General features: G+C 36.5%; 1 protein-coding gene across 4 annotated transcripts in view; it reads left to right on the top strand.

The window, feature by feature from the left end:
- The window catches only part of RALGAPA1 (Ral GTPase activating protein catalytic subunit alpha 1), a 132,699-nt gene that overhangs the window by 17,127 nt on the left and 91,477 nt on the right, over positions 1 to 24,095 (top strand). For all 4 annotated transcript variants that reach the window (XM_080618067.1, XM_080618066.1, XM_080618065.1 and 1 more), the window contains exons 6-16: positions 1,431 to 1,608; positions 3,323 to 3,438; positions 4,129 to 4,267; positions 9,676 to 9,884; positions 10,273 to 10,512; positions 11,954 to 12,145; positions 12,926 to 13,063; positions 15,248 to 15,396; positions 16,663 to 16,792; positions 17,562 to 17,799; positions 20,045 to 20,206. In XM_080618067.1, the coding sequence (XP_080474193.1) occupies positions 1,431 to 1,608; positions 3,323 to 3,438; positions 4,129 to 4,267; positions 9,676 to 9,884; positions 10,273 to 10,512; positions 11,954 to 12,145; positions 12,926 to 13,063; positions 15,248 to 15,396; positions 16,663 to 16,792; positions 17,562 to 17,799; positions 20,045 to 20,206 (1,891 nt within the window). The remainder of the gene's footprint in view (positions 1 to 1,430; positions 1,609 to 3,322; positions 3,439 to 4,128; positions 4,268 to 9,675; positions 9,885 to 10,272; positions 10,513 to 11,953; positions 12,146 to 12,925; positions 13,064 to 15,247; positions 15,397 to 16,662; positions 16,793 to 17,561; positions 17,800 to 20,044; positions 20,207 to 24,095) is intronic.

Raw genomic sequence — 24,095 nt, 5'->3', positions numbered from 1 at the left:
ACCTACACCCCCAAGTCCTTCTCTGCAGGGCTGCTCTGAATCTCTTCTCTGCCCAACCTGTAGCTGTGCCTGGGATTGCTCTGACCCAGGGGTAGGACCTTGCACTTGACATGTTTAAACTTCATAAGGTTGGCATCAGCCCACCTCACAAGCGTGTTGAGGTCCCTCTGGATGGCATCCCTTCCCTCTGGCGTATCAACCGAACCACACAGCTTGGTGTCATCAACAAACTTGCTGAAGGCGCACTCAATCCCACTGTCCATGTCACCGACAAAGATGTTGAACAAGACCGGTCCCAACACCGACCCCTGAGGGACACCACTCGTTACTGGTCTCTAGCTGGACATCGAGCCATTGACCACAACTCTTTGCGTGTGGCCATCCAGCCAGTTCTTTATCCACCGAGTGGTCCACACATCAAATTGATGCCTCTCCAATTTAGAGACAAGGATGTCATGTGGGACAGTGTTGAACGCTTTGCACAAGTCCAGGTAGATGATGTCAGCTGCTCTACTCCTGTCCATCAGTTTCGTAGCCCCATCATAGAAGGCCACCAAATTGTTCAGGCAGGATTTCCCCTTAGTGAAGCCATGCTGGCTGTCACCAACCACCTCCTTGTTTTTCATGTGCCTTAGCATGCCTTCCAGGAGAATCTGCTCCAAGTTTTTGCCAGGCACGGAGGTGAGACTGACTGGTCTGTAATTTCCTGGGTCATCCATTTTCCCTTTCTTGAAAATGGGGGTTATATTTCCCTTTTTCTAGTTGTTGGGAACTTCACCTGACTGCCATGATCTTTCAAATATGATGGCCAATGGCTTATCAACTTCATTCTCCAGCTCTTTCAGGATCTGCGGATGGATTCCGTCAGGTCCCATGGGCTTATATACATTCAGGTTTTTGAGATGGTCTCGAGCCAGATCCTCTCCTACAGTGAACTCAAGGTCTTCATTCTCACAGTCCGTGTCTGCCTTCCAAGATTTGGGTGGTGTGGTCAGAGCATTTGCCAGTGAAGACTGAGGCAAAAAAGTCATCAAGAACCTCAGCAGAAGGCATTAAAAACCATAATTTTGGTACTGCAGCAAACAATCATGCTGCTCCCCTGTAAACATGCAGTCTTGGCTGGTGCTGAAATTCTCCAGTGTGAGAGTGAGGAGGGGACTGCTCTAGGACGTCACGACCTTAAAGAAGGAATGTAAGAGGGTGGAATGGGTTCTGCTGCTGCAAAAACTTCACTCTGTTATTGATTTACAAACACATTTAGAAAATTTGTGACAGTTGTATTTTCTGGAAAATTGACATAGCATCTTGCAGTCCTGTAGTCAAGCAAGTGACTATAGACTTGCGTTGGGTTTTTTCCTCTTTCCTCTTCTTGGAAATGCTTTTGTGTATTCTGGGACAAGTTAACTTGTTCCATTTTATTTCCTTTTAAGATACGTCGAGAGGGTGTGCGTCTCTTTCTTTTGTGGCTGCAAGCACTTCAGAATAACTGTAGTAAAGAACAATTGTGGATGTTTTCTTGCTTGATTCCTGGATTTTCATCACCACAGTCTGAATATGGCCCCCGAACACTAGAAAATCTCATTAACCCCCCACTTAATGTTCAAGAAAGTAAGTAATTTGGTTATATTTCTCAATTCTGTATGTAATTCTTAGCACAGAAAAGTCAAGTTGCAGTAACAGAGAACTAATGTATGTATGTACTTATCGAGGTTATGTGGAGCTGTTAATGAGTTTCTTGGCAGTTTATCAGGTCTTCTTCCAAGAGTAGCTTTGTCTTTTGTTGTTGTTGGGTTTTTTTTTTGTGTTTGGGGTTTTTTGGGGTTGTGGGGTTTTTTGTTTTGTTTTGTTGGGGTTTTTGTGGTTTTTTGTGGTTTTTTTGGGTTTTTTTGTATTTTTGGGTTTTTTGTTTAAGGTATGGTATAGTAGCTTAACACATAACGTGTTTGAATTGGTTAATGACCAATTTTATGTTATTTTTTTGAGGGCTACAAGCAGATGCTAAATCTACTGCAAACTTGCACAGGCAGATTCCACTTGTGTTGAACAATTGCGCACTGGCTTTGGCTGTGCTCTAGGGAGCAAGCTATGCAAAGCAGTTTACCTCATATGATCTTCAAGAGGTTGTTAGGGCTGTAAGTAAAGCCAAATGGTTGATCTTCCGACTGCGTCTGTTTATGACCAGGCAATTAAAGCTTTGGTATTCTTGTGGTTGCTTGGAATCTTCCAAAAGAATTAGACCTTGTAAATTGAAAAACCTGAGGTCATAAAGGTCTGCATTAGTGGAAAGGCTTGAGCTTCTGAAATAAGCTTTTTATACTTTCTAGATCTTAAGGGTTTTTTAATGTGAAGGTCATTCAATAGAGTGAGGATGATTTTGCTATTAAGATGGTTCTTAGGACAGTTTTTCCTCTGACCATTCACTCTAGCAGTAAGTATCAGGTGCTGATTACTTTGGGGAGTTTCTTGCCTTCTAAATCCATTTAGTAGGATTTTAAACTCATTTATTAATGTGTTTCATTATATGTGGGGTCATAAGTGCAAACTGTGCATTCACATAAATGTGAATAAGAAGATAACCACTTTTTTCCTCTGAACATTAAGTGTTACTTATTTTCCATCTCCACCCAGTGTTTTAGAGCTGGTACAAGTATTGCTTTTAGAAACAAGCAGTGTCTCCTTGACTGATAATTCAATTTATTGATGAATTCTGTGGCAGGATAGCTCTGCAGATAAGTTTGCTACATAATTTAAGCCCTGTTATGGAGTTATCTTGCTTATATCTCTACTGAGGGAAAGGAGGAACAAATTAAAGGCAATGTAGGCAGTGTAGAAATGCAGCATGCAAAGACTGAAATGCAAACATCTAACTAGAGGAGCGACAGAAGAGTAAACTTTGAAGTAGCTTCACTGTAGAGGTGAAGGAAGGAGAGAGCTAGTAAAACTTTACACAAATGTAAGTGATCAGCTGCTGAATGAAGAAAATCGTGAGAGATGCAGATAAAAATTTGGCATTTGTGTAACACAAATGTTAAGCTATTGTTTGCATAATTCCAAAAGAAGTGGATTATGCCTTCTGGAAAAAATGTCTTGGCAGGTGGATTCCCAGGGTATATAGGGCTGTGGTTTTATATATATAAAAATCACTTCTGTGGTGGTTTATTAGCTAAATTTTCATAATTTTCATTAATCTATGGGTGGATTGTTTTTCCTGTAATTGTCTCTACTTACCCCAGTGTATTTATACTTTCATAACTTGGTAGATACTTGTGCATGAGAACAAATGATCTAAATGTTAGATGTACTTTTTTTTATTATTAAATAGCTCAAGTGACTATAGAGGAAATCACTCCACTTGTTCCTCCACAATCAGGAGATAAAGGACAAGAAGATTTAACAAGCTATTTCTTAGAAGCACTTTTGAAATACATAGTAATTCAGGTATGGTCTGTAGCTTTCAAGCAAAGAAATATGAAATAACCAACACCTGTTTGTCTATTACAGATTTGCAGTGCTACTAGTAAACGTCTTGTATGAAAATGTTATAAACATTCCTATCCCTTCCTGTCCCTTAAGTGTCCTTTGTAATAAGTAAATCCTAGAATATCTTTTATTTGTGTTCTGTGTGAAGGCTCGTAGGTTTGTTTACCACACACGTTTTTGCGTGAAATTGCAGCATGGAAAGAATTGCCGGTCACTTCCAGCAGTGCTAATTCCAGCTCTCTTCCCTTTTTCAACTCGCTGTCCCTGCCCTTCTTGCCTTCAACAGTGGAAGTATAAACTGTTCACTCATGGGTTTTGTGGTGGTCAGGGACTTTGCTTTTCAAACTAAGGGGAAATTTCTGCCTGAAAGCAAGACGGCTTGGCAAGATGGCCGTAAAAGCAGATGTATTTCTGTTGATTTTGTTATTTGATGTGTTCAAGTTCATTTTGAAGCAACATTTTAGAAAAGAACTATCGTTGTTTCATTGACATTTCATAGCTAGTTTCTGTTCCATCTTTCTTAAAGTGTTTATTAAAATGCATTATTTTGCCCAAAGAAATAACTGAAAACATTTCATCAGTCATCTTTCTCTTCTACTTCTAGATATTTACTTTATCCAGTCTTTTTTATTTATTTTTTTTTTTAAGGTTAAGAGTTTAGAATGGAAGAACAAGGAAAACCAGGAGAAGGGATTTTCATTTTTATTCTCAAATTTTAAGAAATACTACTTACCTTCTATTTTCCCTAACATCTGTAAGGAGACCAGCTTGTACAACCCTATACTTGGTAAGTGTTAACACAGCTGATAAAGTCATTACATTTTCTGTAGTAGAGTGCATAGCAAAGCATTTTTTTGCTTGGGTCACTTTGCCCATAAAGAACGTTCTCCAAAAGTATTTCTAATGAAAGAAAATATTATGGTTCCTCTTCATGGTTTTCAGTTCTCTGTGAAGGCACCTGACCCTTTGTTCAGGGTCAGTCTAGATATATTAACCTGATTCAGGTATGGTCTTGTAAAACAGTTCTTTAACATGACCTCCATTGTCAATTTAAGTTGTGCTCTGAGGAGAAACTACCGCTGCTGAGATAAAAGGTGTTAGTGTGCCGTTGTTTGGGAGCTGTTGGCTTTATCTGTATAGAATCATAGTGTTTGGATCATATGGTGCTTGCTCATAGTTTGGCCAGGGCAAAGTTAGTTATGTTTTTTGTGTCAACTGTATTTTGTGAAGAGGAAAGGAAGTAGTGAGTAGGAAGAGGAAGTTAGGGTTTAACAGAATCGTTGAAGCTGATGGTGCTAGAATATACCTTTCCATATAGAGAGCAGAATTTTAGGTGCTTTCTAAGAGAACCTAGCTAAAGTTTTGCTCAGAGGCTTTTAGCCTATTCTAAACTAGAACATTGTTTGCAAATCTTGATTTTTAGTAGCTTAGATTTGCAAGTACCCATGCACATGTTGGTTGTAAGATAATAGAGTTCAAGACTCTTGTTTGCAAAGCAGTACCACATACATAAGCTTTAAGCTGCTGTTTCATTAGTTGAATAACACAGACACCTCACAGCGCCTCTTACGTGTTTATGTGGTATCTCAAGGGTTAGTAGTGATCTCCAGACACAATTTCATATCCTAAAACCAAGCTGTCATGGAAGCTTATTGAAAAGGTCTTAGATTCTGCCAGGCCATGTACATGTATTTGGATGTGACTTCCATCAGAGATGGATGTTTAAAAATCCCTGTTCTCCTGGGAAAGACAAGCAGTGGACTGTCTCATCTAGGGGAGAAGAAACGGTGTAAGTCTAGCCATAAGCAACAGCAGAACGAGAGTTGTGTGAAGATGCTGAAGAAGTTCAGTGATAAAATAGGTACAAGAGGGATGATGATAAGTGATGCTGAGAGAGCAAACCTACTGCTGCTTGACATCTTTGAACAAGAAATGTGGAAATGATATTTTCTCTTCCCATGAAGATCTTGACTGAGTCTTCCATAGTTCATGTAGTCATCTCTCTTTTCTGTGAACTGTAAACAAGAAGCTTTCAAGGCCTTAGTAATGAAAAGGACAGTGGGAAGCAAAAAGAAGAAATGGGCACAGATATCCAAAACTATTATCAATAACTGCAAAGTCAGCAACAAAAATTTTGGGAAGAATACAGTAATGAAAACAACAGAAACACTGGTAAGTGGAACAGCCTTTTCTCCTCTAAGAAGTTCTTCTCTGGCATGCATCTTCCCACCCTACTTGTGAATAATTCTGTGCCTGTTCTGAACAAAATTGACAGCATTTATGCAGAAAACAGAGCACATTTGGGCACTGAGCCTGCTACTAAAACCAGCTTCTTATGCTACTGGTGTAATGTTTAATTTAGGGGTTGTCATGAGGTACAAATCAAAACAGTAGTTTTAGTAAGCAAGCATTGATACAGGGCTTTACTGCAGATAGTCTATTCGATTGAGTTTTTCTTTCTGTGAAGCCAGATTTTTAGATAAGTATATTAGTTACAGTAACAAGCACCCGTTTTGTGCTTCCTCCAAATTCTGGCTTGAGTATTACAGGCTTAGAAGAGCCCATGAGAGAGTAGTTTGGGGCTTTGTTTGTTTGTTTTAAATGTCTGTTAACATCTGTTTAGAATCCTGTAATACAGTCTTTAGAAACTGTTTAGTAAGAACTATGGATCTGACAATAAGATTCCAAGGGCATTGTTTCTTTCATCATAATAATGTGCCTTTGTGCCATTTCCAAGGCATTTAGATGGGCTCCTTCTTTTACTGGGAAACATAGTGAGCAGTCCCACTGTTCTCTGCAGCACTTCATTCTTTCTGAACCCTTTATTATCTTACAAAGTAAGCATGGTCAAAACTACAAGTGTCCACCTTTATAACTTCTTGCTAGCCTTTTCATTTTCTACCCTGCGTATGTCTTCCACCTTACAGCTTCCTGCCATTTTTGGCACCAGCTTACATCAAGTTCCTAGAGGGGAGGGGGCGGGAGATGAGGAAAGACCCAAAACAAAAAAGAAAGGAAAAATTGAAAGTTGGGGGAAGGAAATATTTCTTCCTGCACTACTTGAGTTAATCTAATAAGCCTTTTTGCTTTGGTTTTGTGTCAGCATCCTTGTCTGGAGCCTTGACAGCTACTTCCAAGATGGACAGAAATGTGAAAGTACAAGAAATGACTGAAGGAGGGAGGATACATTTGAGAATCAGCTGCACCAAATAATATAGCTGAGAGGAACTAGAAAAAGAGGATATTCTGAGAGAGTATCGTGAAACTACAGGAGACAGTGTGCTGCAAAGATGTTTTAACTACATGTCTACTGGATGTGTTGTCCTTTTGAAAATAGTGCCAGTGTTGCAGGCTTCATGCCCTGCTGAATGCTAATAGATACCAGAGGAAACTGATTTTTGCATCTTTAAATACTGCACTACCAGACATTTGCTTCCTTTTTTAAACTGATTATGCTGTTATATATGCTTCTGTTTAAGATACATAAATTTTCTTACTAACCTGCTGCTTTCCACAGAATGCAAACAGTGTACTGGTTTTTATTTGTGGTAAATAAAGTCTTTGTAATAAATACTAAAAATGTAATAAATACTAAATAGAGTATTCTGTGCATCTATTACTTAGGTGGATTATATGCAAGAGTCATGTAGTTTTTTTCCTCTTAAAATAATGCTTCCATTAAAAATAGTGGATGTAACTTTAAAGTCTGTTATGGAAATACTCCTCAGTTTAGCAACATCATGATGAGTTTATCACTACTTTTGTCTGTGGCTGTTGAGGTGACACTGAGATACACCAGCTTCGATATCCTCAATGCTAGTGCTGGATTTTTGTATTGTTTATTTGTAATGTTAACAAGGAAACCTTTCCAGCAGTCTGGCAGGTAGGCAGTGTTCACTTCAAATGCCTGAAAAAGGCTGTCATAAGTCAGTTGCCTAGATAGTAGCCGAATATTTCTTTGCTTCTGTACAGATTTGTTTCTCCTGAAGTATGAGACCATAATGTGCCAGAAGTTATGCTGGATTTCTTAAAACAACTAAGCAACTCTCAGCCTTGCATTAGTAAAATATAGTCAAAGAACAACTTTATGTTCTTCAACTCAACTACTTTGCATCTTCTTTGACTCCTGCCATTAGTATCTTTAAACTGCCTTCTGGCCTGTAAAACCATGGAATGTATCTCTTACTCAGATCTGGATAGGACCATATTTCTATTTTCTGTTCGATCGGTTTGGTTTGGTTGGCTGGTTGGGTTTTGGTTATTTTGTTTGTTTTTTGGGGGTTTTTGTTGTTTTGTTTGTTTGCTTGTTTTTTGAGGGGAGAGAAGGTTGCTGTCACCAGATGAAAGTAATGATACTGGAACACCACCAGCAAGGTGTGTTCTTACAGCATGTGTTAGAATTGGTTCTCAGACAAATTCTCATCTACTTCTTCTATCAGAGCAGATCTCATACTTGCCCTTCTAGAACTAGAAATAGACTTGGCATGCCACTCCCAGAGAAATGTCGTTCCCATCTGAAAGTACTTCAGACTGATGATTGGTATTGCAGAAATGACATTTTGCAGTATCGAGTTGGTTGTTGCATGGCTGGATTGAACTGGGCTGTTGATATTTGTCTATGCAGCAATATGCATTATGCACAATTTAAAAGAACAGTCCATATGTTTAAAAAACCCAGCACATATGAAATGCTCTTTCCTCTTGCCCTCCCTGCTCCATCTTTGTTATGGGTTTACTTTGCTTGTAAATTCCAACCTTGTTGAGTTATTGAAGACTGTCACTTTTTCTGAAGCAGATTCAGGAATACTGATGACACTGTCGGCATCTTTGTCACTAGCACAGTAGAGAACCAGAAGAACTAAATGGTTCTGAGCCATCATGTAGAATGCCTGATGAGAAAATAGAATTCTAGGCTATAGACCCCAAATAACCACAGTGCCTGCCAGTTGGCACATCACTGGGCATTGTTCATGATACTCGCTGCAAGCCAGTATACAGAAGTTACGACCACAGAATCATCTTTCAGCGAAGTCATAGGAAGATGAATGTGCCTTTGCTTTGGCAGTAAACTCTGGGAAAATTAGCTAGTGCAGATGTGGGACTAGATGAAGCTGCCAGACTCATGTGGTGGCTTTGGAGCAGAACGTCTTCTGTTTGTCTTTCTATTTGTCTTTCTAGTCATCTATTCTATTCATCTCTGTTCATCTATTTAATCTTTCTATTCATCTGTTTCATCTTTCTAGTCATCTTTGCTGTTCTTTCATCTTTTTCTGCATCTTTCACCTGTTGCAGGGCCAGAAGAGACTGTGCTTATTGCGTTTACTGTTAAAATACAGTTTGGAATTAAAGCTTTCCCATTATAGCCATGATTAGATGTTGGGATCTGTATCAGTAATAACTGATGACCCTTATTGCTAATTATATTGCTTTATTGTGAATTGCTGTAGACCACCATAGAGATCTTTCTAGGGATGCGTTAGGAAATGCAGTGATCACTTGCCTCTGAACTGTATCTGCTTTTCCCAGGAAGTTTGGTAGTAAGGGATATGACATATAGGACTCTTAAAAGGCTGTAAAATGATATCACTCACATGCATTGTTACTTAGTAACTTAAACAACTCTAAGCACATCTTAAAAATGAAGACATTTGACAATATCGTAATTCTGCATGAAGATAGTTTTCTTGTGTAGGCCATATTCTTGTCTAATTAACAGTTATTTTGCTACTTAGAACCCCTTTGTAGTTTTTAGGTGCAAGTGTGGAGTAGTGAGTTTGCTTTATCTTTATTAGTTTTATCTTTAAATTTTTGGTATAGCATGTAGCTTAAAACAAGCTCAAAACAATTAAATGTGTTCACTTGTTTAGAAAAAAGTGCAAGCAAAGATGTAAGGCTATAGAAATCACTTTCAGATAAAAAACTGAAGGTTTTGCATAGCAAAAACAAGTTGCTGTCTCTCGGACCAACAGTATTGTCTCCCTCCAGGAGACAGTTACAGCCTTTTGAAGTCTTATAGTCTAGTCTTGAAATTTTCTCTGTGTCCATTTTGGCACACCTTAGAATGAGTTGTACAATAGTGAATAGAAAAAACAGTGCCTCTGAATGTTCACATGTATTGGTTATGATTTTAGGATTTCTTTTTTGTGTAGAGCTTGCTTTCTGCAGTTGTTTTTAAGATGATATGTTTCCTGACAGATATACCACAAATGAGACCAAAGCCACACTACGTAATGGTTAAGAAAGATGCTGAAATCAATGAGGCGGTGTATTGCACAAAAGAACCTTTTATTAAGGCTCGTGTTATTGTCATTCGATGGTTGGTGTCTTTCTGGCTTGAGCCAAAACCTCATACAGGACCTCATATTCCTGGGATGGAAGGTGAAAATGTGCCAAAGAATATTCAGGTAAAACCAAATATATAAAAAAAGTTTTGGTTTTTTGCCTTAATTATTATGTCAGCAGCCTGCACTCCTGAAAATTATAGCTAATGAAGAATTAAAAAAAGGAATTTCTAAGCAAATTTTATGCTTGTGAATTCACTTTAGAAAGACTCACTATGGGGTTTTGGTTGGGTTTTTTTTTTCATATTCTGCTATTTTACTTTTAATCACATAGCTGTAAGAAGCTTTGAAATACACTGAATCCTCTTTTGGTTTTGTGGGGTTTTTTTATTTTTTTCTGAATCCTTTGTACTGTTTTAAATTATACTGTTGTATAACCTGTACAGTACACTTTTTACAAGTTAATGGTTGCACTAAACATGAGCTATGGAATATTCTTGTTTTTTTCCAGAGAGCAGCTGCTAGCATGGCTTCACGGGAGGACAGCAAAAATGACAGTACTGATAAGCAGGATAGAAATGCAGAGCCAGAACAATCTCATTCTAATACAAGTACTTTAACAGAGAGAGAACCAAGTTCTTCCAGCCTCTGCAGTATTGACGAAGAGCATTTAACTGATATTGAAATTGTCCGAAAAGTCTTTTCTGCTAAAAGAAGCAATGTTAATTTTCTAACTGAGATTTTTCGACAGGTAAAGAACCATTTTTAGAATGCAGGAATCTTTATTATATTATAAATGATCATTATGTCATTGTTTTTTTTCAAGAGCGTTTATTAAGCAGAACGTTATATAAATGTGCAGTTTTTTTCTGTCATCTTGCCTTGAGTGTTTTAAGTATTGAAAACTTAAAATTCTGAAATGTTTTCTGTGTAGAATATCTGCAGTTTCTGATTTTTCTTATTTTATTTCTGTAATAAGCAGTTCGACAACATTTAACTTGGACTTTACAGTTCCCCATAGACAGGAATGTTTGATGTTTTCATACATCAACCCCATAGCTGTTAGAACTCTCAACCAAGCATATTAAAATAAGCCTTCTGTGGGAGTCTGCAGCTGTTAAAGAGTTGTTTTGGGAGCAGCTGTATATCTTTTCCGTGCCCCACAAACTCTCTGTCGACTGCTCACCTGTCTCCAGACAGAGTCCCATACTCTCCAGCCTATCCCTAACATAAATAGCAACTCCCCCTCCCCACCTGCCGGGCCTGTCTTTTCTAATGATGAGCTGTAGTGTGTGACTGATGAACTTGTCAGTTGAATTCTGTAATACACAACGATTTTTAGTGTAATACTGGTACGAAATGTCTATTTCCAGAGAGAGAACACACTGCTTGTGTCAAGTGAGCACTCCTAAAGACGTGGGCAATGAGTTTTTAACATTCACACCATGGACTCCATAAAACTATGTGTTGGTGTAGTTTAATCTGTTCTTTTCTAAATACAATTAGGGCATCTCAGTCTTTGGTAAATGTATTTTAAGTTAGTTAAAACCTGACTAATGTTAAAAGTTTTTGATCTGTGACTAGTTGCCAGCACAGCAGATACAGAAAACGTCCTGAAGAGGGCAGTGATCAGCCATCACGCTGACTCAAATGCACTATTGTTTGAAACGGGAGTTCTGAAGTCTTTTCAGGGAGGCATTTGTTTTAAGGATAGTGTTTTGCAAAATCTTATTTAACTAAAAATAAGATAGATGTCTACCAGTAGTGTGTGTCACTTGAAATTTTTTAGTAATTTAGAATTAACTCCAATCTTCCAAATTGTCTGAATAGAAGATGTTGCAATAGAAACTTCTGCTCATTCATTTTGCATACTTTTGATGAATGTTTGATCTTAATTTCAGCAGTCTAGGTGTTGGACTAGATATGCCTATATGGGTTCTCATATCTCTTTCTTTGGCAGTGAAGTTTTTTTAAGTACTTGCTTGACTTTTCTTTGTAGAACTTTTTTCATGATTTCAGTTTACAGTTTTCAGTGAGCAAACAATTAGGTTTAGGAGTCATTTATCTGTAAATATCCTGCAGTGGCTGCATTTCCCCCTCTTCCCCATCCCTTAGAAACCGTATGTTATAGAGCCCAACTTGATGTCAAGTATTGCAATTGGGTTTTTGTTTGTTTCTTTTTCTACTTGCAGGCATTTCTGTTGCCAATATGTGAAGCAGCTGCAATGAGGAAAGTGGTAAAAGTGTATCAGGAATGGATTCAGCAAGAGGATAAGCCTTTATTTATGAAAGAACCTGAAGAAATAATGCAGTGCACAACTGTAGGTTGTGATGAAAATATTGTTGATCACAGTTCATCAGAGAAAGCAAAAGAAAGAGAAGAGGTAAAATATTGGTTAATATTGGTTGGTTAATGTATGTGCATCTTTCTGATTTGCAGCTAGACAGAGTAGAATCATGGAATGGTTTGGGTTGGAAGGGTTCTTAAAGATCATCTTGTTCTAATCCCTTGCCATGGGCAGGGACACCTTCCACTAGACCAGGTTGCTCAAAGCCCCATCCAACCTGGCCTTGAACACTTCCAGGGATGGGGCATCCACAGCTTCTCTGGGCAACCTGTGCCAGTGCCTTACCATCCTCCAATGAAGAATTTTTTCATAGTAATCTAAATCTTCCCTCTTTCAGTTTAAAGCCATTCCCCCTTGTCCTGTCACTAAATACGTTTGTAAAAAGTCCCTCTCCAGATTCCTTTTTGTGGTTTCATTTGATGTCAGACCATCTACTGGGGAAAGTCAATGCTAATTAAACAGTGAATGGGGTACCACTTTGATCCATTGTCTGTAGATTTAAAATGTGGCTAGTTCAATTTAAATTTCATATAGTTTTATGAACTGTTCTCAAGATGTGGATTATACGATATGCCAACCTTCAGCCATGTGTAAGTCATAGACAAATAAAAGGATGAGGAAAATAGTAATTATTTCCTCTGAATACTTTAAAATAATTGCTGCAAACTTCTTAAAATATAGTTGTGTCTTTAAGATGCATCTTAAACATCTACCATTGTTTATTATTTAGTATCTATTATATCCTTTTTCCTTCCATGTAAAAACAAAATATCTCTCTACAAATCTATGTGATTTTTTAAAAATAATATTTTTCAGGAAAAAGGCATGAACTCCAGTCATGGTAGAAACTCAAACTGGGCAAGAAATGGCTGTTATGAAGATACTTTGCATAAAATGTCTGAAATTGATACGGAAGAGCAAAATGTACGAGCTGGAGTGCAGTCAGTATTGCAGGTATGAAATAGACTTGATATTTTCATCATAATAATAATGCTCTTGTTAGCAGCACATAAAGAGTATAATATAATGCAGTTCAATCCCATACTCCTTCAAAGCATCTCTAAATTCCAAAAATACTTCTTAAATATAAAATAATCATGATAAATAATGTTGGAATAATTACTGTGGTTCACTGTATCCTTATTGACCTTAAGTAGGACAGTGTATACACAAGTGTTGGATAGCACAGTAAAAAATCTTTTAATTTTGCATCAGGACATGCATTTTGCTCTCTATCACATTATAGAAAAACCAGTTCTCATTTGAGTGCCACATCTTGCAATTATTCTAATTAAGTATTTAATGAGAGTGCTAGGAAGATTTTTTTCTTTTAAGCTATCACTCACCTCACACAAAATATCTGAACCTCTTAATCTGAATGATAAGGTGATCAGGGATATTTTCTCATCTTTTTCTGAATTACAGATTGAATGAGCATGCAGGTGCTTAAATAATTTGAGCAGACACCACAGCCCTCCACTGGTACGCTTAAGGAATGGGAGAGTTGCAGAAGCTCCCTAACAGAAGTTTTCTAATTGTTTCTAGGAAATTCGGCAGGGCAGAAATTGTGTTAATTTCAAATGTTCAGCAAAATGATTCACTGAAGTTGATCTAGTAAATCAAGTATGTATAATTTGAGGGTCTTTGAAATGCTTTTAAGGTGATATGTGTCCATTTTATGTATGTGCATGCATATACATACATATAGGTGCATATATGACTAGCCTCTGTAATATTCTTTTATCCAGAAGAAAATTGATTCTAAACAAGATGAAATAGACATGTGTGTTTGCCACTCCACCGTGTGCGCTTTTACTATGGGTGATAACACTAATTAGAACTCATTTCTACCACAGGTTGGGTGATTTCCTCAATAGGGTTTCCTATTGTGCTGTAGATTGTTATATATAGAAATAAACTTTGTAACTGAAATTACCTGTAAATTCAACTATATTACAATAATTTAAGTTTCATAATCTTTGCATACAATGATTATTTAAGAATATGAAGTTTTTCTGAGAAGAGAAACAGTGAAAAGCATCTTAATCTGTTTGCAATGTATCACTAATGGTTACACATCTGAGAATGTCTGAGAGATTTTCCATGTTGAACTTTTTTAGGCAAAGGTTCGTTTGACCACTAGATACCTTCTTTAGCCTGAGATGGGGTCAAGACATCATTCTAAGCGAGTAACTTATCTGATTTTGAGAGGTTTCCTGACCTGGAACCACATTTGACTTTTTCTGTGAATCAGAAATCCAAGACTTTTGTCTTTAGTTTTCTTCCCTTTTGATTCTTGTATAGACAACATATTTAGGTACTTAGAGTGGGGTAGGTTCATTAGTTGAGGCGAGTGAATGTAAAACTGCATACTGTTGGTTTTTAATTATTAAAATTCAAAGCTCTTAGTAGAGGGAAATTACAGCTGCAGAACCAATGATTTCCTGTTGGTGTGCATTAAGAGACAAATACAGTAATTTAAGATCTGAGGTTCACTGTGATTCAGATGCTTCCTAAACTTACATAAAAATATAACAACACTTCAGTAGTAGCTCCTGTAACTCCTACACAGTGTCCTTGCCTACTTTGTTTTTATTATTTTCATTCTGAAAGCCTTAATTCACTGTCGACTGAAGTCAGCTGCTTTTTGGAAGGTTTCCTGTTTCCTACTTTTGGTAAGCCTTACTGATCATAGTGGGATGAATGCTTTAGTTTCCCAGAAAAATACAGGCCTTCTTATGCTAAAGCACATGCTTTGTGCCAGGACTATTTCAAGTAGTTTAGTATATATTACATTAGTTGGTTTCTGGCTTCCAGGTGGAACTTTTGTGCAGTGGACTTCTTTACTGGGCCTTTTTTGTCCATTGTATTAAAATAATTGTATTGAGTAGTTTGTACCATCTGCCTATGAAAGAAAAAATATGCAAATATGGTTTGTAGAAAAAAATTGGGAAAAAATCCATCGTACTAATGCTTTATCATCATATCAAGCTAACTTATATTGCCGTATTTACTTCTGATTGCATATGCAGTCTTTTCTGTAAATCATAGATTTGCTCTTCCTAGTTAATAGCAATGGAATTGCTGAAAACACAAATGTATTTCAAGCTCATAACATCCACTCTTTTCTACTTACAGGTTTTTATAATAAATTCTTCAAATATATTCTTTCTTGAACCTGCAAATGAAATAAAAGCTCTGCTGGATGAACACACTGATATGTGTAAACGCATTCTTAATATCTACCGTCACATGGTAGTCCAAGTGTCGATGGACAAGAAGACATGGTAAAATGCTAATGCTTTTATCTTAGATTATCAGATCACAAGATACATGTGAAAATTTACTTGGTATTAAACACAGTAGAGTGGTATTGATTATGTGAACTGGTTTCTGTAAATCAGTAAATAAATGGACTTTAACATCACAGACAACATAATACAGGGGAAGAGGTTATCTGCTCTGTTAAAGCCATTAGTAAGCACCTAGTTAATTTGAGGCAGCTTAGCACTCAGTGAAAAAAGGAAGTAAGCTAGGATATACAGCTACTATTAAGGAGCTACTGATTACTTTTTTCCAGGGCATTTTGCTCATCTGTCAAAGTGCTAAAAATATGCAAACAGGTAAAGCTTCACAGCCTTATTTAAAAGTAAACAAAAAATTTTCAGATAAGCATGGGTAAGAATTATAATCAGATTTGACTTGCTGTTGATCTGTAATTGCATAAAGGAGACAGCATACTGTTTTGCTCCTTTCCAGTGCTTAGGGTGCCTAGCAGGTACAAGAGGACCCCACTGTCAAGTTCCTGTCTGTTATTTTCCTGACTCCTTTAAATAGCTGTTTCTAATGAGGTAGTATATTGCCACCATTCTCCATTGCAAGGAAGCAGTAGCAAGAGGATTTCAACTGGCTGATTTATTCCATTTTAATTTGACTTGCTTTCAGTCTGTAACTAGTATTTCCTGAACTCTGGGTAAATAGAGCTGGAATTACACATAACATGAACTTGTTTCTTCTTGTGAAGAAATAAGGAGTCAGTTCAAGGCCAACCACTAGGAAATTGGGAGTAATAATAGAAAACAGATTCCACTAGATTAGTATTCCCCAGTTTCACATCACTGTAAAGAAGTGACTCTAGACTGTGATGGCAAAGATTGTGCCACACAAAATAATAAATGAAGCATATTAATGATGATGTAATATTGGCAAAAGATGTCATTCATACCAGGGGAGGGAGGGGAAAAAAAAAGTAAATTCAGACTGGAAATACAGTTACAACTTTGTGTGTAACTTCAGGCTGTTGAAGGTGATAGTGCTTGAGTGACCTGGTAGAAGGTGTCAGAGAGTGATAGGGATTTCTCTCTCTCAAGTGTGAAGAGAAGATTGGAGCAATTTCTTCTGCAAGAACCAAGTTAGGCTGTTTATGATCACTGTGCCCTGTTTGGAATGTATTTGAGCAAATCAAGCTTGGTTGTTATCTTCAAAAGTATACTGGTATAAACAGAAGTATAACAAAATGCTAGCTCTATGGTTTTTTTTTTAATGTTTTGTAGGGAACAGATGCTACTTGTGCTGCTCAGGGTTACTGAATCTGTGCTGAAAATACCACCCCAAACTTTCTTGCAGTACCAAGGAAGGAAAAACTCCACTTTAGCTGGAAGACTTGCAGGACCTCTTTTCCAGGCAATTAAACATAAATTCCCTCTAATTAATTCAGCTTAATTTTGACTAAGAGATTAGATGCAACAACTACTGTTGGCTGGTTTGTCATCTTAAGTCATTGATTACGTTACCCAGATAATGTGAATGGTGTGGGTTAAAGAGCTGGCTACATTTATTACTTTCTGTCCTATATGTAATGACACTACAACAACAGGTTTTGGGGTACTGTGAAACTAAAAAATTGCTGTCCTTTAGTTGAGTTGGGATAACTGTCGATGTGTGCAGTTTTAGCCTGCTTCCATTGCAAAGTTGGCTCAAGTCAACACAAAATCTTCTGTGCCATCCATGCAAAACAAACTGATTTTGTTATTCCTTACAGTAAGCTGTAGCGGATACTTTCAGAGTTTATAGGTGCAGTGTGCTGTTGTGGTGGCTTCTCTGTATATAGAATCTGTAAAGTATCCAGATTCTTCAGTAGATAAAAAAAAAAAAAAAAAGGATACACAAGATATGAATGTGATGAGAACTAATTGAGGACAGTATTTCAAAACTTAGGCAAAACTTGTAAGACAGTGAAAGATCTTTCATGAGTCCGTTGTTTCTGTATCTAAGTCAAAAACCCATTTTAACATAACATTTGATAATTCATGAAAAGTTTGAGTGTACTGGTGATGAAACGAATGTCAGGATTACACAGAAATTTCTATGGCAGTTGGAAGCTTTAAGCAGTAACAGTTGAATGATGACATCTTATGTTCAGAACCCAACTTTTCTCACTTTATTCTTTTAGACTCTTATAGTAGCTTGGATCAAAGCGAATCTAAATGTGTACATCTCTCGAGAACTTTGGGATGACTTGCTCTCTGTAATGTCATCACTGACATATTGGGAAGAGCTGGCCACTGAGTGGTCCCTGACTATGGAGACACTAACTAAAGTATTAGCTAGAAACTTGTACAGTCTGGACCTCAGTGACCTGCCGTTGGATAAATTAAGTGAGCAGAAGCAGAAAAAACACAAAGGCAAAGGTAAGACAACACTGTATACACATCAGTTCAATTTCGGCTGGAGTAATAAGATGTCGGATACAGCATGATTTTGGTCTAGTGTTTTTAGTATACCTAAATAGGCATTACCTGAAATAACCCAGTTGCCTTATAATAAAGGTGCTTTTTAGAACCACCACAAAACTCTCACTTTAAGAGTCAGTCCTGCAAGTAGCCACGTATGGAATGTAATTTTTCAAAAGAAAAAAAAAAAAAGTGTTGAGTTTAACCTGAAATGTTACACTGTAGTAGGTTATGCCTTTCTTATTGTGTCAGAGCAATTAAATAGTTGAGTCCCAATCATAGCTTCTTGAAAATAACAAAGGTTACACATCTGGTAAAAATTAGTTAGCAAGTGGCTGTTGCAATCATCACTGGAATATTGATCCTGAAATCCAAGATGAAGTGTAAAGTGAGCATAGTTTTGTTTGGATGCCAGTTCATCACTAAACCATGGTGAAGACAGGTTTTGCTTAAGTGACCTTGTTGGATTATTTAAGAGAAAAGGATACTGTTAAAAATCCATGTAAATGCTACCAGTTTTTAAATTGATTCCCAAACTATGCAGAAAATACTCTGCAGGACATGATATGGGGAGAGGAGGTGGCTTCTTGCTTGTAATGGTACAGTTCTGGAATTGGTAAAGGACAGGAGGTGCTGGATTGAGAGTTGCAAAACCTGGATTCTCTTCCCAGATCAAAGACTGACTTTCTGCATGGAACCATTGACAATCACCTCTGACTTTTTTTCCACTTTTGTGAAAAATGGGTAATGACACTGATCTCCTTTAAAAAGTGCTTTGAGATGTAATGGTGAGAGGCAGGATTAGATTTAGGCTGAGCAAGATGGGGAAAAAAGTTTTAGTTTACTGTTTATCCCTCTGTATTCTGATTGATGTGGTTTTCCAGTTAAACCACAGGGAAGAGACTTCCTATTGGTGTCCTTGGGTTTGTCAGTGTGGAGTAATCAATGTGGATTCCCTCTTAAAGAGGGTGTTCTTGTTTTTGCTTATCTTGGGCAGAGGCATTATTCACACTTTCGTTCTTCTGGTGTGTGACAACCGGACAAAAATACATTTCTCTGTAGTTGACCCTGAGAGGTTGTTCCAGACCATTCATCTTTGTTTTCCTACTATACAGCTTGATTATTTTTCTCGCAAAAGACACAGGTTGTGTTTTTTTTTTTTTGGGTGAGGGTTTTTTGTTGTTGGGTTTTTGGGGTTTGTTTGTTTTGTTTAAAGTCTGATGTTGGATAAGAATGTGTATAGTTACTTGAATGTAGGCTTAAAAAACATTTCGAATCTGCCATATCACCCATACAGGGCCACATGACATGAGTTTGTTAGTCTTTAGTAATAAGAGTTCCAGAGAAAGCCTCTGTTGTTAAATGTGAGTGGCAGAGTTGAATCCAGCTTTGGAAGTAACAAATATAATACAAATTATGCCAAATTTCTTTGTCCCTGTCAGTTTGCTAATAATAATAAACAGGTTGTACTCAGGCTAACTTTCCAAGAATATGCATTTTCAATATTTGTAATTGTTTATCAAATATAATTTTGGATTATATGATTTCAGTGTGGATAAGGAAATGCAATGCACATATTCTTTAGTTCACTTTCTTTTTTACATACAGGTTTTTTTGATACTTCCTTTTATGAGCTTTATTTACTTCAGTATAAATGTAAAATGTGAATTTGTTCCATCTTTTCTTAATCTTAGTATAGCATTTTTTGTGAATTTCCAAAGAGCATTGTTCTCCCATTTCGTTTGCTTTTGCATTTCATTTTATCATCTTTATTTCATGTTCCTCAAATGTCACAAAATCATTTAGAAGAAAACCACAGTATTAACGGTCTATAACGTATGATTTTGTGTGTCGTGTCTAACAAGTACAGCAAGGGAAAATTTCTATAGCTACGTTTCTTGTCAGGCTACAACCTTTATAAACCCAGTTTTTATGTGGTTTTGCACTTGACTGGTCAGAAAAGGAAATCACAATAGTCTAATAGCACCAACACTTATGAAAAAGTTTGGCTATTTCTCAGTGTTAATACTGGCTAGTGGGTTTATATATTTAAAAACCAGTAATGAGCTGTATAGATTTGAAATCATACTTGCTTTGATAAGAGAATTTATTCTGTCCAGCTTTAAAACTTTTCAGAACTTAACTACAAATATCTGACAATGCCAGAATAGAAGTGAATAGATTTGCAAATCTTTTTTTGCAGGAGTTGGGCATGAATTCCCAAAATCTTCTGTTGATAAGTCCTTTTCTAGAGGCTGGAGCCGTGATCAGCCTGGACAAGCACCAATGAGACAGCGCAGTGCTACAACCACTGGCTCTCCAGGAACAGAAAAGGCAAGGAGCATAGTTCGTCAGAAAACAGTGGGTACGTATCTGTAAAACCTGATATAAGTGGCATTTGAGAAAGGGTAAGGAATTGATGACTGACTTTTGTAGCAAAGTGAGTAACTTCTTTCCACAAAAGTATGTTATCTCTACAAGTTAAATGTGTAACTTTGGCAGACTTACTTGCTTTTAGGGTAGCCAAATAACTGCGGTTACTAGAATTATAGTAACTGCAAATTAAAGTAATACAATTGATATATTAATTTTTAATGAGTTTGATCAAATACTTAAGCTGGACTAGAAAAATAATACTGTTGTATGTATATGGAAAAGAAACAGCTGGAATGGTTTGATCAGTGGTATGGATAGGTGGGTAATAGAAGGCTTTTTAAGAGCATGTTTTCATGGACTGTGCCCAAAATAGGTTGAGTATTTTTCAGCTGTGCAAAGAAAAGTGTGAGAAATGTGTATATGTCTGCGTAGTTTATAAAGTGTGTTGTCTTTTACTATACCCTGAATCTTTATAAAAGCATTAATGAAAGATTGACAGAAATGCATGCAGTTGTCCATTTCTGAAGTCACCTATTTCTCAACTTCATTACTTGCAGATACTCTTTGGTGTGTTAGAAATGAGTGATGCTAAACAGTGCTTTAGGTGGATTGCTCAAGGCTCAATTTATGTTCGTATGATTTGCTTAGAATATCTTAACAGGAACTGGACTACAAATTTCTTTAGTCTGTTTGTCTCATCTTGCTAATCCCAGTGCTGTTCCTTATGTGAAGGAAAGTTAAGCTGATTTTTCTATTTTTATTAAAAGAAGAACCTTTTAAGGAATATGTCTTGGTATTTTACTATTTCTGTAACTGTAGTGGCTTTGGTCATTGCGTGTTGTCGCTTCACTGATATTTCTTGGAAGCAGGTGCATTCTGACACAGTTTTAAAAACTGGAGATGCGTATTGGCAGTTAAATATATAATTGTGTTAACTTTTCAGAAATAAACATTGTTTCATTTTTTTTTTTTTTCCAAAACTATTTACAGTTAAATTTTTTCACGTCGCAGAGGTTTTTACTTGAATATTCTTCAACATTCTCCATTTAAAAAATTCGTTTTCTCATGAGGCTTTTGTTGGTGTGGGAGGGTTAATTATCCTATAAGCAGTATAGACGTGAGAAAATTAAAGTTACTGCTCAAAAATTTCCTGTCTTTTTCATGCATTCAGATGCTACACAGCTTTTGCTGTATCTCATGCTGAAACCACTTTGATTAGTTTTCTTTATGGATCACAGATACTTTAAATGTAATTTCTGTTTCTCTGTAGATAGTCTGTGATTAACTGTTTCAGTGTTTTTGTTTTAAATCTCAATTGCCTTAACAAGGTAAAGCTCATGTTAAAATTTCTTCTTCCCAAATTGTTAATATTTCAGACATTCTGTCAGAAGGTTATGTAGTTTGGTCAATTTATTAATGGTTTTGTTTTGCTGCTATTTGAAAAATGGCTATTTACATGATGTTAGCCCTAAAATGACTGAAATTTATCCTAATCAAGCTGTATATTGACCTCGTTAGCAGCAAACTAATCTGATTTTAGTTTCATTGTATTTCAGCTTCCATGGTTTTGTTCCTTTCCTCCAATTATCTTACATATTTGATATTAATAAGCCAAGTTTGTAGTACTGTAACCAGTTAAAATTTCAGCTCTATTCATATTTTTAGAATACCATCTGCGGACAAGCATCACAGTGTTAGTAGGACAATTTTAAAAGATGAAAAGCCCCAAAAGAGTTGCCAGAGTCAGAATCCCAAACTCCTCCATTTTTTACAAATTTTTCTGAAGAATATGTTACAAAAACATACCTCTTCATTGTCTGCAAACAGTTGCTTGTTATTGTCTCTCAGGTCTGCTAGAAGCTGTTTGGATGCTTCTTAATCTGTGCCAGTTATTAAAGGGTCACATAATAAAAATAGTAGTTTATAGTCACAATAAGTAAAATTTTCTATAGAGCATTTTGCTGGGCAGACTTTCTCCTTTAGTTTAACCTTAGCTCCACAGCTAATTCTGGTGTTAGACCTCAGATATGTTGCATGGTATCTGATATGTAGTATATTTCCTTTGATCATGAGTAATACATTCTTTTATATCTGAATAGGGGGGATATGCATGTTGAATGTTTTATGGTAAGAAGAAGCTGGGGTTTCTTTTCCATCTATTTTGTTGTACACATATTGTGTACATCTGTGCACCTATATTTTTTGAGCCATCCTCATGCCAGTACACATTTATTGCTGCACCAAATATGTGTGTATGTGTGTGTTACTCAAATGAAAATCACAGCTTTTCTGATATGCAGTGTGTACATTTTTAGCCTGAACTTATGTAAAGTAAATTTTGAAAAAGGGCCTTTAAAAATTATGCGCATATGGGTTGAAAAATCTTCTGTAGGGCTAGATACAGAATTTGTGGCTTAGGCAACAGATTCTGGTGCTATAAAAATATTGGATCAGAAAGAATTTACTGATCTATTGTTCTGCCTTTGCCTATAGACAACAGTGGAAGGTTATAAACTGTCAAATATTTAGTCCACATTCTGGTATTAAGTGTGCCTCTACTTGAGTCCTTAACTGAATGTGTCGCGTCTTATTTAAGATAATAATTTATTGAGATAACATTTTCCTTTTACATAATTTTTCAATAATAATACACTGCAATTTTTCCTTCAAAAATTTCTGTAAAATTTCCACCTTCTAATTTGTAAATTGGTTGCTCTGCCCCCACCCCCCTTGCTACTGTTAATGTAATATGTTGGAAAAGATCCAGTCAAATTACAAGCGACACTTTAGGTTAAGGTTTGTAATCCGCACAGTATCGAATCTCAAAAGCTTGCTTTATTTAGAATCGTAGAATCATTTAGCTTGTGAAAGACCCTTAAGATTTACTATGTAGCATGTTAGTTTTTCTCTTACCTAAATTCATTTTAAGATGGCGCAATGATGAATGTAATGCATCTATCACTGTATCCTGAATTATATTATTGTATCTCTTAAACAGAGATGTTAAAGCAATACACATAATTGCCTTAAAAAAAAAAATTGTTTTCTGTCTTATAAACTAAGTTTAATTGAAAATTGCTTCAGTCTTAAAACGTCTGTCCTTCTGAATTGTTTTCTCAAACTGATGTTAAGACTGCATTTAAATTGTGCTGCATTTGTCAAGTGTGTTTTCTGCCCTGTGTACGTTGACCTACACAAGTTATCTGCATGTTGCTGTTAGGGACAATGCTTTAACCTGATTTAGAAGTGTGATGTGCTCAACTTCCACTGCACTTCATTCATGTACTTCTGATTCTCATACAGACCAGGAGCACTGAAATTTTAAGTCCATATTTCATGTTGTTTTGAAAGTATATATAGAAAAGTTCAGAAACTGATTAAATATTGCACTGACATTATTTAGGTAAGATGCACTGAAATTTCCTTAAAAGAACTTTATCAGTAACTATTTTAAAACAAGGTATCAAATTTGCAACAGTTTGAAAAGGAAGCTGATTGAAGCGATGAATATTGCTTTTTGAAGAACTTCAAGTGTACTTTGAGATTGAATGCAGTATCAGTTCTTGCTATGTCTTCCTTTAACAAAGTAAAATAAATATTATAAAGATTCATTTAAAATTTATTAGAAAAGCTGCAGATATAACCCTGATCCTGATGCCATGATTCTTACATAAGTTTTCCATTCTGTAGGGCTCTCGGCAGGATGTGAGATATGAAAATGTAAATTAGGATCAGTTTAGCAAGATTTGTGCAGTATCGACTAATAGCCAGACCTGGTGGATAAGAAACAATTTAGTGCTTTTCGTTGTCAAACCGTTTCACTTGAGTCACTTCATTTTTAATGTGGAACTATAACAAGTTGTATTGCAGATTTCTCC

The sequence above is a fragment of the Psittacula echo genome (assembly GCF_963264785.1).
Source record: "Psittacula echo genome assembly, chromosome: 5".
NCBI classification, from domain to species: Eukaryota; Metazoa; Chordata; class Aves; order Psittaciformes; family Psittacidae; genus Psittacula; species Psittacula echo.
The sequence above is the reverse complement of the archived record's forward strand: the minus strand, read 5'-3'. Positions and strand labels throughout refer to the sequence as shown.